Below are 14,823 nucleotides of genomic sequence, written 5' to 3'. Positions count from 1 at the left end.
CCTCTTCACTTTCTCTAAATAACACCCCTAATCTTAAATTGGGGTGTTTATTCTCAGGAAAAAAAAATATATATATATATATATAACAGTTATAAACAGTTAATAGGAGTGACATTATTATTCATCAAGCACAAGCACAAACACTGAGCTCGAAATCCTCGTCTCCTTCCGCCAAATCCAATGGAGACTACCCTCTCATGGTCATGGAGATGCCTCTCCTTCTCTCCACCATCCTTCTCCCTTCTCTTCCCCCCATTGAGACCCAATTCCCTTTGCTTCCCCACCTCCTCTCTCAGATTGATCCGAAGACGTAAGCTCTTCACCGTGCTCTGCTCATTATCCTCAACTCCTGGCGATTATGGCGGCTGGGACGATCTTGAGCTTCCGGAAGAGAACAATCAGTTAGATCCTGTGCGTGATTTCATGGTTTCGATCGGAATTGGTGATCAGAAGCACACTTCCATCTTTTTGATTGGGTTTGCTTCTGCTCTGTTGGTTTCCAGGCTTAGATTGTCTCTGTTGGCGCTCTTCCCGATCTCGGTTCTTGTTTTTGTTTCTGGGTTTTCGGCTGGAGTGGCTCAGGGTGGTTCAATTCGACGGATTGGGAGGATTGTGGATGCGATTAGGGTTCCGGAAGATAGGGTTAGGGATTTGGGGTTGTTTTTCAGTGATTTGGATGGTAAGATGGCTGATTTGAGAGCTGGGGTGGAGACGGGGAAGATGGAAGGTTGTTTGGAAGCTGTGGAGTATGTGAGATCCTTGATTGTGAATGCCAAGAAGGATTTGGAGAATTCTTTGGAAATGGTGGATGTTGGGAGGAAATCAAATCACAAGTCTAGTAAAAAAAAGGGGGATTTTGGCGAGATTGGGGAGATTGGCTCCCAATTCGTTCAGTTCCTTGGAGGTCTTTTTCAAGAAAGTGAGGATTCAGTGAAGCAATCAATGAAGGCCAGTGAGAGTGCCAAAGGAGATGTTGCTGGGAAAATGAAGACAATGGTGGAAAGAGATGGGATTCAAGATAAGAGCTTGCATTCTGTGCTGAAAAACAATGTTGGTGGTTCTATGGTTGATGAATCTGGAGAGCCATTGGGGAGATTGAAGAAGACTGCATCTGATTATGCTAAGAACTTCAAGAATTCTAATAACAATGATAGTGATTTCCGTGCTGATGATGAGATGAATCGAAAAGGGCGCTATGGTTATGGAGAAGGGGATAAGTATAGTAGCCATATGATTTCGTATGACGGGGAGGTTGATCATTTGAATAGGAGTTCAAAATTCTCGTCTAAGCGAGGTAGCTATCGGAGAATGTATGTTCAGCAAAGGTATGAGTCACATACATCGAATAGCAGTATTCATGATTTCACTGATCATGCTCTTCATAAGAGGAAACCAGAGAGTGCTTATGATTTCTATGGGATGGATTCTGAGGAATTGTTGTTATCTGAAGAGACTCTTGCACATGGTAGATCAGGCAAACCTTATAATGGAATTAGATCGAGAGAAGAGGCTGTTGATCCAAGAAGCCAATCTATACCAGTAGATCGCCTATCCGCTTGTGAAACGGAAGAAGGTACAGAGTTTAATCTACTTGTAAAGGAGGCTTCAGACCTTATAAAACAAGCAAGTCAATGCTTCATGGGTCAAGCTGATGAGGAAAGAGTGGATTCCATTTTGTATAGATCTGCAAGCTTATTATCTACAGCTGTTGCCATAAAACCAATGAGCTTACTTGCTGTTGGTCAGTTGGGGAACACGTACCTTCTTCACGGAGAGCTCAAACTGAAATATAGTCGAGAGTTGAGAACTATATTGGCTAGAAGTGATGACTCGGAAGGACATAGGTGGAGGTACAAGAAATTGGATGCTCCTGTCCAGAGTAGAGTGGAAGCTGCATCTGTTCTTATTGATGTGTGTGAAGAGTGTGAAGAACTTCTCATTGAAGCTGGAAGGAAGTATAGATCAGCCCTATCAATTGATGGAAATGATGTGAGAGCTCTGTATAATTGGGGTCTTGCTCTTTCATTCCGTGCTCAGTTGATTGCGGACATTGGACCGGTAAGCACATCCATGAATTATCTCATTAATAACCTCTTGTCACGGTGAGAATGTGTTGACTGAAAGAACAATTTGCGATATCGGTGGGTAGGATGTAGAATTCTTATAACATGCAGAATGATCCATGTTACCTTGTAGAACTGAAAGGCTGGCCTCCTCTCTCACAAATTTTCATAGTTTAATGGTCTATACTGCAAAGTTTGGCTATAGATTGACCTGAGTTATCTTTTCTTAGCTATGTTTGAGCTTGTCTGCTTTGCAATGGATGGCTGTGTTTTTAGTCTTCTCTGTGAATAACAAGTATAGTATTTTCTTGTTTTTCAGGAGGCAGCTTTTGATGCTGACAGGGTATACTTAGCAGCCATTGACAAATTTGATGCAATGGCTTCTAGAAGTAATGCTTATGCACCAGATGGTATGACTTGTTTGTTTATTTCTTATCTTGCAAGTTTCTCTTGCAAACCATATGAAGACAATTGTGATGTTCATAAGAAACTTTATCTGGATTCAATAGCCACATCGAGCTTTATTTAAGCTTATCCTTGACTGGTTAGGGTTCCAAATTCATAGAAACCCTAGAATTGAAAATGCACAAACCTGAGCCAATTTATTCTGTCATCCTTTTTTTATCAAATTTACCATAATTGCCATGGTTTTGATTTGAAGCAGAGAATTCTCCTGACAAGCATAATTATATATATATATATATATATTGTCTGAGATATTGTGCATGATGTGCAGCTTTGTTCAGATGGGGCATTGCATTGCAGCATCGTTCGCATCTGCGTTCACATAACACCAAAGAGAAGATGAAGCTTTTGCATCAGGCAAAGAGCTTATTTGAGGATGTACTTTCAGTTGAATCAAGCAATCATCAAGTGAGAGAAGCTCTGAAGTCATGTACATCAGAACTCAACCGAAGGACCCGATTTTAGTAGCTTCTGTCATCATGTCAAACAGATTTAATCCGATTGTTCGTATACTTCCTGAGTGCAAGTACCAGAAGAAGTCTGAGAAATAGTGTACTGCTTCAATTCTTGAAGACAAATCTTCGCAATTCTTCAATTTATACTGCGGCTCGAACTAATAGGAGAACATAATCAATAGTTGATGGTTTTACTGAAACTTTTCCAAAAGGCCAATTTCATGGCTTGAAAAGGTTGGAGGAGAATGTGTACCTCTCTGATAAGAGAAAGAAGATTGATTCTGGTCGTTTAAGTGTTTTTTAAAACACCGGAAGTTTTGTTTTATGTAATTGGTCATTATTTTTCACTTGAATGTAATAAAATTAGAACCTGCCAATGCAGAAATGATAAAGTTCAAAATTTTCTGAAAGGAAAAGTAGTACTTTCACTGAATGAGCTCAGCTGCTTTTGCTAAAAACATAACACGGTCACTAATTGAACAACAATCGTCAGTAACATTTTGCTTTTTAAATTGACACAATATAACTTTTAATATTAATTATTTAATTATTTAAATAAATAATTAAATCTATAATTCTTCAGTGTTTGGTTGGGTGATGGGGCTTATCCCTAACTTTTTTGAGGTAGTGCAAATTCATACAACAATGAAAACCTGATAGAAACTCTTGGTTAGCTTAAACTTAATTTGAGGCTTTGAAACTTGGTATGATCCAGTTTGGACAAGGTTACATATTGTAGTGGTTTGGTGCAGCTGAATTTGAGTTTAGGTTATTTCCACCCCCAATCCTAACCAAAATGGATTTACTTCTCATCGGTTTCTATTTTTTAAGATGAGTTCAACAATATGAAAACTCATCCCAATCACGTCTTGGGTTAGATGAACATCTTTACTTAGAAGAACGTAAGCAAGAAAAACCTAAAAATTTACCTGATATTTAGTCATACATCACCTTATCATCTTAGTCAAAATACCCACCATTTTTTTCTTTTTTCTTTTTTTAATCTTTACATCAAGAAAATCTTGCAGCAATGTTCTAGCAGTGTATGCTTTGTCCACATGCCTTGAAAATAAAGTTCATGCAAATGGTATTTCATGTAAGTTGCATGATGTAATTGTAGTGAAAGACGAAACAATCATCTTTACAAATCACTCAAGTGTTAGACCAATTTACACATTACCCAGCATTGCTCCCAAGTTTTGCTCGGGGAAAAAAATAAAATTAAAATGGAACAACAAAGGGATCATTACGTGGGTTTGAGGGGTTCAAATATTAACATACCATCAAACAACAGCAACCGGAAAAAATGAGTTATGGCTCTGGAATTTTGTCCTTCAGATAATTGAGAATGGCTTTTGTTCCTCTATCCAAAATTGGGCGTCTAATGCTGCAATTGAAAGAGAAATCCTTGAGCAAGAAAAACAACGCTATAATATCAAAATAAATATGAATGGACTGCATTCTTGATCTAACAATAGTGTACAAGTTCTTTGTTCAACATTGAAAATAGACAACTGGATTAGAGATAGATGTTACCTTCTCAGTGGATTCCCATCAAGTCTCAAAGCCTGCAGACTTGGTTCCAGTAAACCCTGCAGTTTGGAAGTCTTAAATTTTAAAGCGCACTAAAAATGATTATCATCTACACTAAGAAACAGGAAATTTTGTTTGAACTTTCTGATTTGCGCAAGCGTCTGTAATACATTTTACGAAAGAATCTAAAAATAAACATCTAGACAAATTTCATGGACAGTGCCTTATCATAAATGGGACAACTACCAATGCCTCTGCATGTGTGAGTGTGTTTGTCAGTGCTACCTTGCTCTCTTAACTTCACTATTTAAAGCATGAAATTTCTGTATCAGTTATAAAATTCAAATTTTAACATAAGCTATTGTTAATATATTTGAAAGTGTGCAAGTGTCTGGTTACATATACTTATGAGAATGGCTTTTGATTCAAGACTTGGCTCAGTGGAAGAATAAACATAAAATGATGCAGGGTATTAGGATTTGCTTTTTATCATTTAAGGTGACATTGTATTGTACTCCGTGCATTTCAGTTATAAAACTAAATATAACAGAAGATATTTAGATATGTTTTTGACACAAGCTGGGAGGAATAATATATGTTTCTACCTTCAAGTAATTCAATCAACCATATGAAATGAAAAGTTAACTATAAAAATCATATCTAAATGAAGGCTGAGAAAGCAGACCAGCTCTGAAGGAAGAGCAGAGATATTGTTGTCAGTCAGATCAAGCTCCGTAAGAGAAGTTAAATGTTTGACTTCCTGTTCCAATCAACAAAAGATACATCAATCTATGTTTAAGTGTATAACAACCTCATGCACGTTAGCAAATAGTAAAAAGAACGAGTAAAAACTGACATATATGAACCAAGATATATTACTACGATATTAAGAATTGAAGGGATTGTTGTTCATAAGACAATATGCTATAATCATAGAAGACTAAAGCCATGATTGCAGATTAGAGATGGTAATTTTTATGGGTTTGGTGGGTATTTGGTTTATCCGAACTCTAATATGGCTCATTTTAAAAACCTTATTAGGGTTTGAGATTTAAAATTAAACCCCAAAACAATATGGGACTTCACCCTTAGTACCCGAAACAAACTCCTATACATATTTCACCTGAATTTTGAAAACCAAATAATACATTTATACATCTCTGGATATTTATGTATGTCCACGACTCCATATACATAGATGTATATCTATATGTATATAGAGTAATGTGTAGTTAATTACCATTATTATTTGGAATTTTTTTGCCAATCAGTCTATTACCAAAACTTAAACTTCTTTTTTACATTTTAAGCTATACATATATTTTTTGAAATTTCTTAACCTTATTTTTATACTCTGAGGAACAAACATATTTTCTAGGCAACACCTTAACACTTGAATCTTTCTTAATATTCTTTATATTGTAATTGTTTGTACAAAATATCTTCTTTTATATTTTTAAGATCAATTTATTTACTAAGCTTATGATTATTCGAATAAGTGTGCATTAAGTTTTTACAGACGAATGATTTTTTTTATATTTAAAACATTTGATGAGTTTGGGACAGACTCAGTGAGGTTGGGCTGTTTGGGAATTATGTTTTCCATGGGTATTTCTTGATTTTGCCACCCAATGCAGACACTCGCTATTTCTAAACAAGGAGTATTACATAGGTAATAATACTACCAACCATTCAGATGATTTTAAATAACAACACTGCTAGAAATACAGGTAGTATTTTTAAGCATAAGATATTTCCTAAGAATAACACCACTAAACATTTTTTTAGTAACATTACCACTATACATGATCCAATCTAACACATCTAATATACACATATGCCAGCATGTCCTTGCACATGTTAAATGAAAAATCAACCAATACCAAAAACTGAACAATGACAGTACTAATGCAACAAACAAAATAGCATGGAAGAGTACCAATAACAAAAACTAAACAATTACAGTACCTATACCACAAATCAAGTGGTGCTGAACAACGCTGCGATATTCTAACAGAAAGTATAATAACACCAGGGTTTTATTCATCTATCTCAAACTACATTCATCTACTGAAACTAGAACTAAAACTGAAATTCAATATCTGGATAGGTCAAGGAATGAAAACATCATACAAAATTGAAATATGTGAAAAGATCAGTGGTAATTGTATGGCAACATATTTAGTTAGTTGTTGACTAGGAAAGTACCTTAGGTAAAGATGTCAGGCAGTTTTGGCTTAAGTCAAGAATTCGTAGCTGGTGCAAGCTCAGCAAGCCTGGGGAAACCTCTTGCAGCTGCATTCGCCTAAGCAATAAAAAGTCAGAACAAAAAACATATGTACATTAGGAACAAATTGGCTGCTGCTGATTCTAACCTCAAGTAAAGTTCCTGTAACTGTGGCAAGGCAGAAAATAAGGGAGGGTCTGGAAGAGAAGAAGGATTGCCACTTAAATCCAGTATTTCAAGCTTCCGAAGGGCTTCAAAGCCATTTGAAGGAATCTGAGAGCAGAAATAAAAAAAGAAAAAGGAAAAAAAAAGAAGGATATTATTAAACGAAAGAGAAAAATATCTCAATAACCACGAGCTCTTAATGATTGACTCCAGTCATTTGCTAATTAGAATTTTATAATTTACAATAGTCTTCAAAGAGACTGACGAGTCAACCCCCCAAAAAATGGAATGATGACTATAAAAGAAACCAGTCAGTTATCATAAATTGGTTTCATTGTGCACAGCTTTCAACTATTCCTGAAGACCTTGCTTGACAAAATAGACCCAAAATACCTCCCAAAATGTAGGACTGTTAGTTACTCCAACACAAATCTCTTACTGAACTTGTTTTCATAAGAATTTACAACAATAAAAAAAATAAAAAAAGAGAGAAAAAGACACTTTGATCATGCCATAACTTATAGGACAAGCCTCTCATAATGATAAATATTACCTGTGAAAGGGGATTGCTGTCCAGTTTCAAACAAGAAAGATTTGGAAGGGAAGATAACACAGTGCCTGGCCACTCTTTAATCTTGTTACCAGACAAAATCAAAACCTGCATACATTTAAACGAACGGCTAAGTTGCATAGTTGCATGAACATCTTCATACCAACGGAAATCAATAAGTTCACACTTTTCATAAGCCTACATATTCAGATAATAATAATAGTCTCAATCTCAAATAAAGGAAAAAAAATATTGACCATTGTTCAACAAAGTTAAAATTAAAGGCATCAAGTAGTTATTTGCATCAGATGCAAACCAAATTTATTATGTGCATCTAACTCAACTTAAAAACTTATGCTGATAAAATTAGGGACTCAAGCTTATGCATGCAGATCCATATTTACTAAGTTCACGGATGTACAATTATTCTAATATGCCCCTTAATACATGCTAATCTATTTTAACAACCATACAAACCAAACTCCAACACCATGTTAGATATGAACCAAATAAATTATCCGGGTCCAATTCAAACAAAAAGCTTAAGCTAATAGGATGAAAGATCCAAGATTATATATGGAGATCCATTATTTACCAAATTAACCAATATGAGACTATTAATTACTCTAATAATTTGCATAGCTTTTTAGATTTGCCTGTTAAGCAATATCTCACATATCATTAATTTAAAGAATATGTACATCACATATAGATGCTACATCTTGGCAGATATTCAGCTCAATCAGACATGCTACTATTGGAAACAACTGACCTAGTAAGAGTATAGAGATGGCATTGACAATAAATTCAAGATGAAAAAGCAGTTCACTTAGCCTCCCATCATATGATAGCTCTCATCTTCATTCTTTATATGTTGAAAATGTTCAGATTGAACATGGTTATTTATTGGCTGGATTTATTTCAAAAAAGCATTATTACAAGTGGATTAAATATATTTCTGGACCTTTGTGCATAACAAAAACCTTCATGATGTTTATCAGACACAGCGTATTGAATTTTGAATATCAACACTCTTAAATGATTGGACTAAATAAACATCAAATTATAAATTACAATCAATATTCAACGAATAGGTGGATAAGTTGTTGATTTCAGCAACACTTCCAATGGGATACATTTAATAATTTGAAATTTAGAATAACCTGCCAACAAGGCAAATATTAGTAATTACAAAACCTTGCCAATGGGAAATTTATTGGTAAATTGATACCCAATCAATACCAGGATAACATAATAAAAAAAAATTTAATAGGTACCTTGCCATGAGGCTACAATTTTGATGAAGTTTGATGAGAATTTGAAAGTTCAATGTCATAAGAATGGGGGCAAATATTGGTAATGTTTATACCTTGCTAATAGAGAATTTGGTTAACCAGCACTCAATAAATGGTAAGATAAATTAACAAAAATGGATTCCTAGTAGGTACCATGCCATGTTGATACAGTATGGCTGGGAACTTAACAGAAAGTAACTAGACAAATTGTTTAGATAGTATTCATTGATTTGGTTCATGCTTTGGAAGGGAACTCATTGTCATATTATGAATGAACATGGACATAAATGTGACTTATTTCAATACAAATAATTCACAATACATGATTCAGTAAATGAAAGGCAAATGTATAAGCGGTGGGTAACTTAGCATGTGTGAGCTTTCACCGGTGGCCTAACTAATGGTGAATTTTGGAACTTAAGATATATGAGTGATTTTTTTTCACCAAGTTATGGAACAGGCCTTGCATAACTGTGATGTATTTTTCAATGGTGTGCAACTGCTGTCTCATTCTAAAATCCTTGAATTTGGGATGTCACATTCAGCCCCCAAAAATTCAATCAAATACCCACCAAGCACAGAAATTATGGATGGATTGGTCTGTGTAATATACTTTACCTGAAGAGAGGAACACTGAGAAAACTCATTTGGTAGGTCGGCAATTGAATTTTTAGAAAGATCAACTTTAACAACCTCTCCAGTGTCCCATACTGCAGGAGGGACATCGGTCAGTCCTAGCCCACTTAAAGATAGCTCCTAAAAATCAAAGTGTGAATTAGAAGACCGTTGATCAAGTTTGCCAAAAGTAAACAAATAAAGACCCTCAAAAATATGTTCTTAAAATCTTATTCTCAACTTTCCAGATATCAGTATGAAAAGCACATAAACAGTCACTGATGTACAATAAACCAATTACACTAATATAGAGTTCTACATAACCAGGTAAAAGATAATACTGTTTAACTTTGCTCTGACAATTTCACTCAATCAACAAATAACTTAGATTCAATGACCAAAAGGAAAAATAAAACCCCTACAATTTCTGCCACATGGATGAATACCTTTGCTATGCTTTTTATTGGTTGGCACATTTTCATAAAATCTACTGAGAGGAAAAATGTCAACAAGAAATGCAAACAAACAGAACTACCTTTGAAGACAATGACAACCGAGTAGCCATGGTAATAACCTCATCTTTCATCGGACTGGTGCCAGATCCGGACACTACATTAAAGAAAAAAAAAATCCTCATTGTCAAGAATTGTCCTGTAAAACTCCTAAAAATGACAGTTAACCAAACTTCAAAGCTCCTTGAATAAGCAGCCTGGATGACTAGAACAGTTGTACTGATAGGCAATGAATTTCCACTGCAAGAAGTAAAGTCTTAATAATCCATCAAAAGATCAAAAAGCACTTTATCCTTTGCTATACCTTCTTCTTCAGTGGATGCAAGCCGACTTCGCAAATACTTCAATAATGCAGGTGTAGGTCCAGACACCAATGAGCTGATTAACCATGAAACTTTCTAAAAAGCAATTATAAAATTAAATCACAAACAATGTGCAACACTGAGAATCTTCCCTGTGTACCTTCGAAGAGTGCGAAGAGGATTGCCTGTAAGCAAGAGCTTTCTTAGGGTGGTCATTGTGCCTAGGACATGATGCAAATGTAAATTGGAGTCAGAAGCCCAAAACAATATAACTTGTAGTAACTTAAACCAATAAATCTGATATATGGTATAACAGCATGCATAAAATAATATGCATGTCAGCATTAACTCAAGAAAGAAATAAAAACCTATAGTATGAAATTTGCTAATCTTACCAATCTCAGGAGGCAGGCCAGACAATGAATTATTTGACAAATCAAGGACAGAGAGATGTAGTTTGCAGGCTTCCACAGGATACTCCTTCAACTGAATGCATTATTTACCATCAGCCAATGAACACCACATAGTGAAAAAATAAACAAAAACTTGGATGATCAAATATTAATGACTTATTCCAACCTCTTAAAGAGGAAGCACACATGAAAAACAACACTTGATGAGTTGCTTGTTCAACAGATTCTTTCAAGAAGCAATGAAGCATTTCATAGAGTAAGAACAAAAGATATTACCACTCAACTAGAATGCCACACAATGGTCACAAGAAATCATAAGAAGGAAAAGGAAAATCCATGCAGATAGATAACAATGGTTTCAATACATTTACAATTTACAACAGCAAAAGGTTTACTGCATTTTTGGTTAACTATCATGTGAAGATAAAAGCTACAGTCATGCTAATTTGCTTCAATCATCAGAGATTACTACAAAATAATACCAAATCCATCATGACAAGTCAAAGATAAAACTCAAATATGCAAATAATTACCTGATTGGAGTGAAGGTCTAGAGTTCCTAACCGAGAAAGGGCGCTTAAATCAGCTGGAAGAGAAGAAAGTAAATTGGCTCTAGGATAGAAAACCATGTGTCAGAAAGAAATATCAGAACTATATCAACAATATTTACTGGCTGCAAAATTATAAGTTAAACAAAAGGCAAGAATCTTTGAATATGAAGTATAAACCTACCCCATATAAAATTCAGTAAGTGCCAAACAACCCTTGATAGAAGATGGAACTGATGAAATTTCTGGAAAACAAAGAGAAAGAGGGCAGATAGTCATATGAATCAGGACAACATCCATTATTTAATACCATGTAGTTTCCGAAATTCAGACATCCTTGTGCCAATGCAAAGGCAGTGACTTTACTCACTGTTTTGATGGAAGTCTAGGCGAATGAGTTGTGAAAGAACTCCTATGCTATCAGGTATACAGGTCAGAGAATTTCTTGCTGCAAGGAGCACCACAGACACAAAACAGAGATAACTATTCATTATTTGCACAAAACTACTCAAATAAATTCTGCAACTTATGTAGCAGAAATTTCAAAAATGTGTTGAAATTATTTATTTAATTTGAAAAAAACCAAATACCAGCTTTCAGTTCAGTAAGCATCATCCATGCACGGAGCATATTTTCAGATAGCAATGCCAGCTTGTTACCCTAAGTCACAATTTATATATATTTCTCATCATCATGTAATGAATAATCAATAGCAAGGAAAGATGTTATGCCTTCAAGAAATAAAAGACCAGATTTTACCTCCACATCCAATTTACTCAATTTTAAGCAATTGCCAAGTTCTTCTGGTAGTACAGGTATGCAATTGTTGGATGCCTAAGTGTAAATTATAGTTAAATAAATGGTATAGAGTTCTCCAATTATGGAAATAAAGGTAACCCATGAAATCATAAAAGAGGCAAGGGAAAAAATTCCAAAGTACAAGCATTACCTTAATTTCTGACAACTCTACACACACTTCCAAGGCTGCAAGGAAGTTCCTTGAGCTGGTTGCTTGAGCAGTCAAGTCTGAAATTAGAAAATGAAAATGTTTAACTGAGCCAGGAGATAAGCATACAGCCATAGAAGTAGCCGTCATGTCTATGGCAAAAACAAGCACCAATACCACAAAGTTAATGTGTAGTATATATATATATATATAACCCTTCAATTAGTGCTATAATATTTATAACCTGGAAATACTTTTGTGTAATCACTTATGCATTTTGGATTATACTAGCAGCTCCAACATCTTGTCCACTTTATGAAAGGATAATAGCACCCATTGTAATTTTTAGACTATTTCTTGAGTTTCTAGATCTATCAACATATTCCTAGTTCTCTTCTGTTAATTGTTGGTATGGTTTCTAACAATATCCACAATGTTAACCTACATAACACACATTAATAAAAGCTATATACATATAAAGAAGGAACAGATATTGCTGTCTATAATTTACAAAAGAAACAACATAGAGCTCTGTCTGTCAATTAGGTTATCCTTTACGTTCATTGCTGTCACATAGAGCTTAATTACACCCAAATAAAAATTCGCATCAATGAGATGAGTCTGCAAATTTATGCATTCAATACCAGAAACTCAATGTACACTTAAATAAATAAGAAGCCACAACGAGAAACTTACTTCACTAGAGAAGTAGCTGAACCAATTTCTTCAGGAAGACTCACTATCAAGTTGAACGACACATCCAACGATTTCAGCAAAGCAAGCCTGACAAACAACAAGAAGAACAAAATTCACAACAGAACAATAGGCAAAAACAAGAAGCAAATCACCAAATCAACCATTTCACTCACTCTCCAATGGCCGCCGGAATGCACGCTAGCTTATTGTGACTGATATTCAGAACAACCAACGATGATAATTTTCTCAGATCCTCTCTCAGAGCTTCGATGTTATTGTGAGCCAGAATAAGCTTTTGCAGCTCCACAGCCTTAAAGGAAAACCAAAAATAGCAGTAAAACCAGAAACCATTGCTGATATGAAGCTCAAAAGAGAAACCAAAGAAACCAGCATACCTCCCACCATTTCTCGCCATCACCGACAGCATCCAAGCACTGGTAAACCTCATCAGGAACTTCTCTGTATGAGAAAAGAGAATGGCTCTTGATCGATCGAAGAAGAGAAGATATTCAAATGGAGCGAAAGAGATCCAGTGAGGAAGGAAGAGGAGAAGAACCTGAGAGCGCGGTTGGAGAGGTTGAGGGATCCAGAGGTCCTGGCGGATTTGAGCAGCCGATCCATTGCCGGATCGGAGATCTCGTTTGTTCTCCGGCGAGTCGCTCCGATGGATGGGTTGATCGTCCGGCGTTGGCCGGAGGATGAAGACGATCTGCCGGTCCCGGATGGAGCCATGGCGGTGGTGGCAGTGAACGGGCCGGCCAGAGCATTGCTTTTATAAGTAGTTTGTTTGCTTTTAACCCCCTGAAAAATAGAGAAATTACTTTTTTACCATTGGCTTCATTACATTCCCTCCCTGAAAAACAGCGAAATTACTTGTTGTTTGTGAGTATTTATTATAAATCAAATATTACCGTGCCACCCCTTCATTTGAGCTTATTTTAGTTGTCATTTCCTACATTGATGCTTTAATTTAGATTTTTATTTATATAAATAACCTTTAAAATGTAGATTATTGTAAATTAAATATTAAATGTAAGAATATTTCCCCTTTTTTTTTATCAAAATAACTTCTTATTTTTAAATAAAATAAATGATATGTTATTTTATTTATTAAAAAATGAAATAATTTATTTATTGAAAAATAATTACTGATCGATATATATATATACATTAATAATGTGGACAAGTCACGTAAACATATACCTCTTACATGGGAGTCAAAGTCCATTAATCGCTCAACTATTACAGTATTACTTCATTGATCATTTTTTTTATTTGAAAAATATAAATAAGTCATAAAGTCATGTATCTAATGTGTATGGACTTTTTAATAATACCATGCCCTTTTATATTGTGGCTATTTGATATTTAACAATATTTACTATAAAAAATAAATCATTAATAAAATTACTAAATATTACTTTTATGTTTTCATTTGATCCTTTTCAAGCAAAAATAATTTTCATTTCTGTTATCATTCCCATTTTTTCTATTATAATTTTCATTCAATTAGTTCTCCATAGTGAAGTCTTGAAAATGACAAAGTTGCCCCTTCAAAAGTAATAGCATTGATGTTAATATAAAAAGATTTTTTTTTGGTAAAACAAGGGAAATAGAGGCATGATAGGGCATAAATTAAATATGGCAATGTGTGAGATCATATATTTAAATGCCACAATTAAGAATTAGTTTCATGATGATAATGAAAAGATGTTTTGTGTCTTAAAAGCACTAGAATCACTTGTGATTAGTGTCATTAAAGCCATGAAACCACCTAATGAATGATTTATATTTTTTTATGGTCAAATTAAATTTTAAAAATATTTTCTTATGATATTTGTTATAATACAGAGTATAAAATTTGTGTAATTAAAGTGTGTGATTTGTATAATGTTACTCATGCAATATTTGTGATAAGGTTATCATTTTATGATATAAATTTTTATAACTATTTATTTGTTATATATGAGCAAACTCTATGCTGCAATGGAACATCTTGATAAAAAAATTTATATACCTTTTTTTATTTATGTGGGAG

The 14,823-nt window shown here is 34.7% G+C and overlaps 2 protein-coding genes across 2 annotated transcripts; one reads left to right on the top strand and one right to left on the bottom strand.

Annotated features, from left to right (window-relative positions):
• Window positions 1-120: 120 nt before the first annotated feature.
• Window positions 121-3,370, top strand: LOC120272337. The gene is made up of 3 exons (XM_039279155.1): window positions 121-2,058; window positions 2,383-2,473; window positions 2,800-3,370. Exons 1-3 carry the CDS (start codon window positions 181-183, stop codon window positions 2,991-2,993), a joined length of 2,163 nt encoding a protein of 720 aa, XP_039135089.1. The 5' UTR covers window positions 121-180; the 3' UTR covers window positions 2,994-3,370.
• A 703-nt stretch (window positions 3,371-4,073) lies between these two features.
• On the bottom strand, window positions 4,074-13,533 carry LOC120272410 (plant intracellular Ras-group-related LRR protein 6). The gene is given in 22 exon segments (XM_039279234.1): window positions 4,074-4,370; window positions 4,520-4,575; window positions 5,202-5,276; window positions 6,725-6,821; window positions 6,892-7,016; window positions 7,462-7,566; window positions 9,372-9,509; window positions 9,904-9,977; window positions 10,185-10,258; window positions 10,343-10,403; window positions 10,578-10,668; window positions 11,129-11,207; window positions 11,328-11,388; window positions 11,514-11,591; window positions 11,734-11,803; window positions 11,903-11,977; window positions 12,093-12,116; window positions 12,118-12,169; window positions 12,786-12,872; window positions 12,959-13,095; window positions 13,181-13,244; window positions 13,342-13,533. Coding segments are annotated over 22 exon segments (1,875 nt in total). The 5' UTR covers window positions 13,518-13,533; the 3' UTR covers window positions 4,074-4,294.
• Between the last annotated feature and the right edge of the window lie 1,290 nt (window positions 13,534-14,823).

The sequence above is a fragment of the Dioscorea cayenensis genome, chromosome 11 (assembly GCF_009730915.1).
Source record: "Dioscorea cayenensis subsp. rotundata cultivar TDr96_F1 chromosome 11, TDr96_F1_v2_PseudoChromosome.rev07_lg8_w22 25.fasta, whole genome shotgun sequence".
NCBI classification, from domain to species: Eukaryota; Viridiplantae; Streptophyta; class Magnoliopsida; order Dioscoreales; family Dioscoreaceae; genus Dioscorea; species Dioscorea cayenensis.
Note: the sequence above shows the minus strand (reverse complement) of the source record. Positions and strands in the feature narration are given on the sequence as shown.

What these genes read in the sequence shown, in the direction of transcription:
- LOC120272337 (XM_039279155.1), top strand. Translation starts at nt 181, where the DNA reads ATGGAGACTACCCTCTCATGGTCATGGAGATGCCTCTCCTTCTCTCCA. An exon ending in TGATTGCGGACATTGGACCG is followed by an intron (nt 2,059 to 2,382) that starts GTAAGCACATCC and finishes CTTGTTTTTCAG; the next exon opens with GAGGCAGCTTTTGATGCTGA. An exon ending in TAATGCTTATGCACCAGATG is followed by an intron (nt 2,474 to 2,799) that starts GTATGACTTGTT and finishes CATGATGTGCAG; the next exon opens with CTTTGTTCAGATGGGGCATT.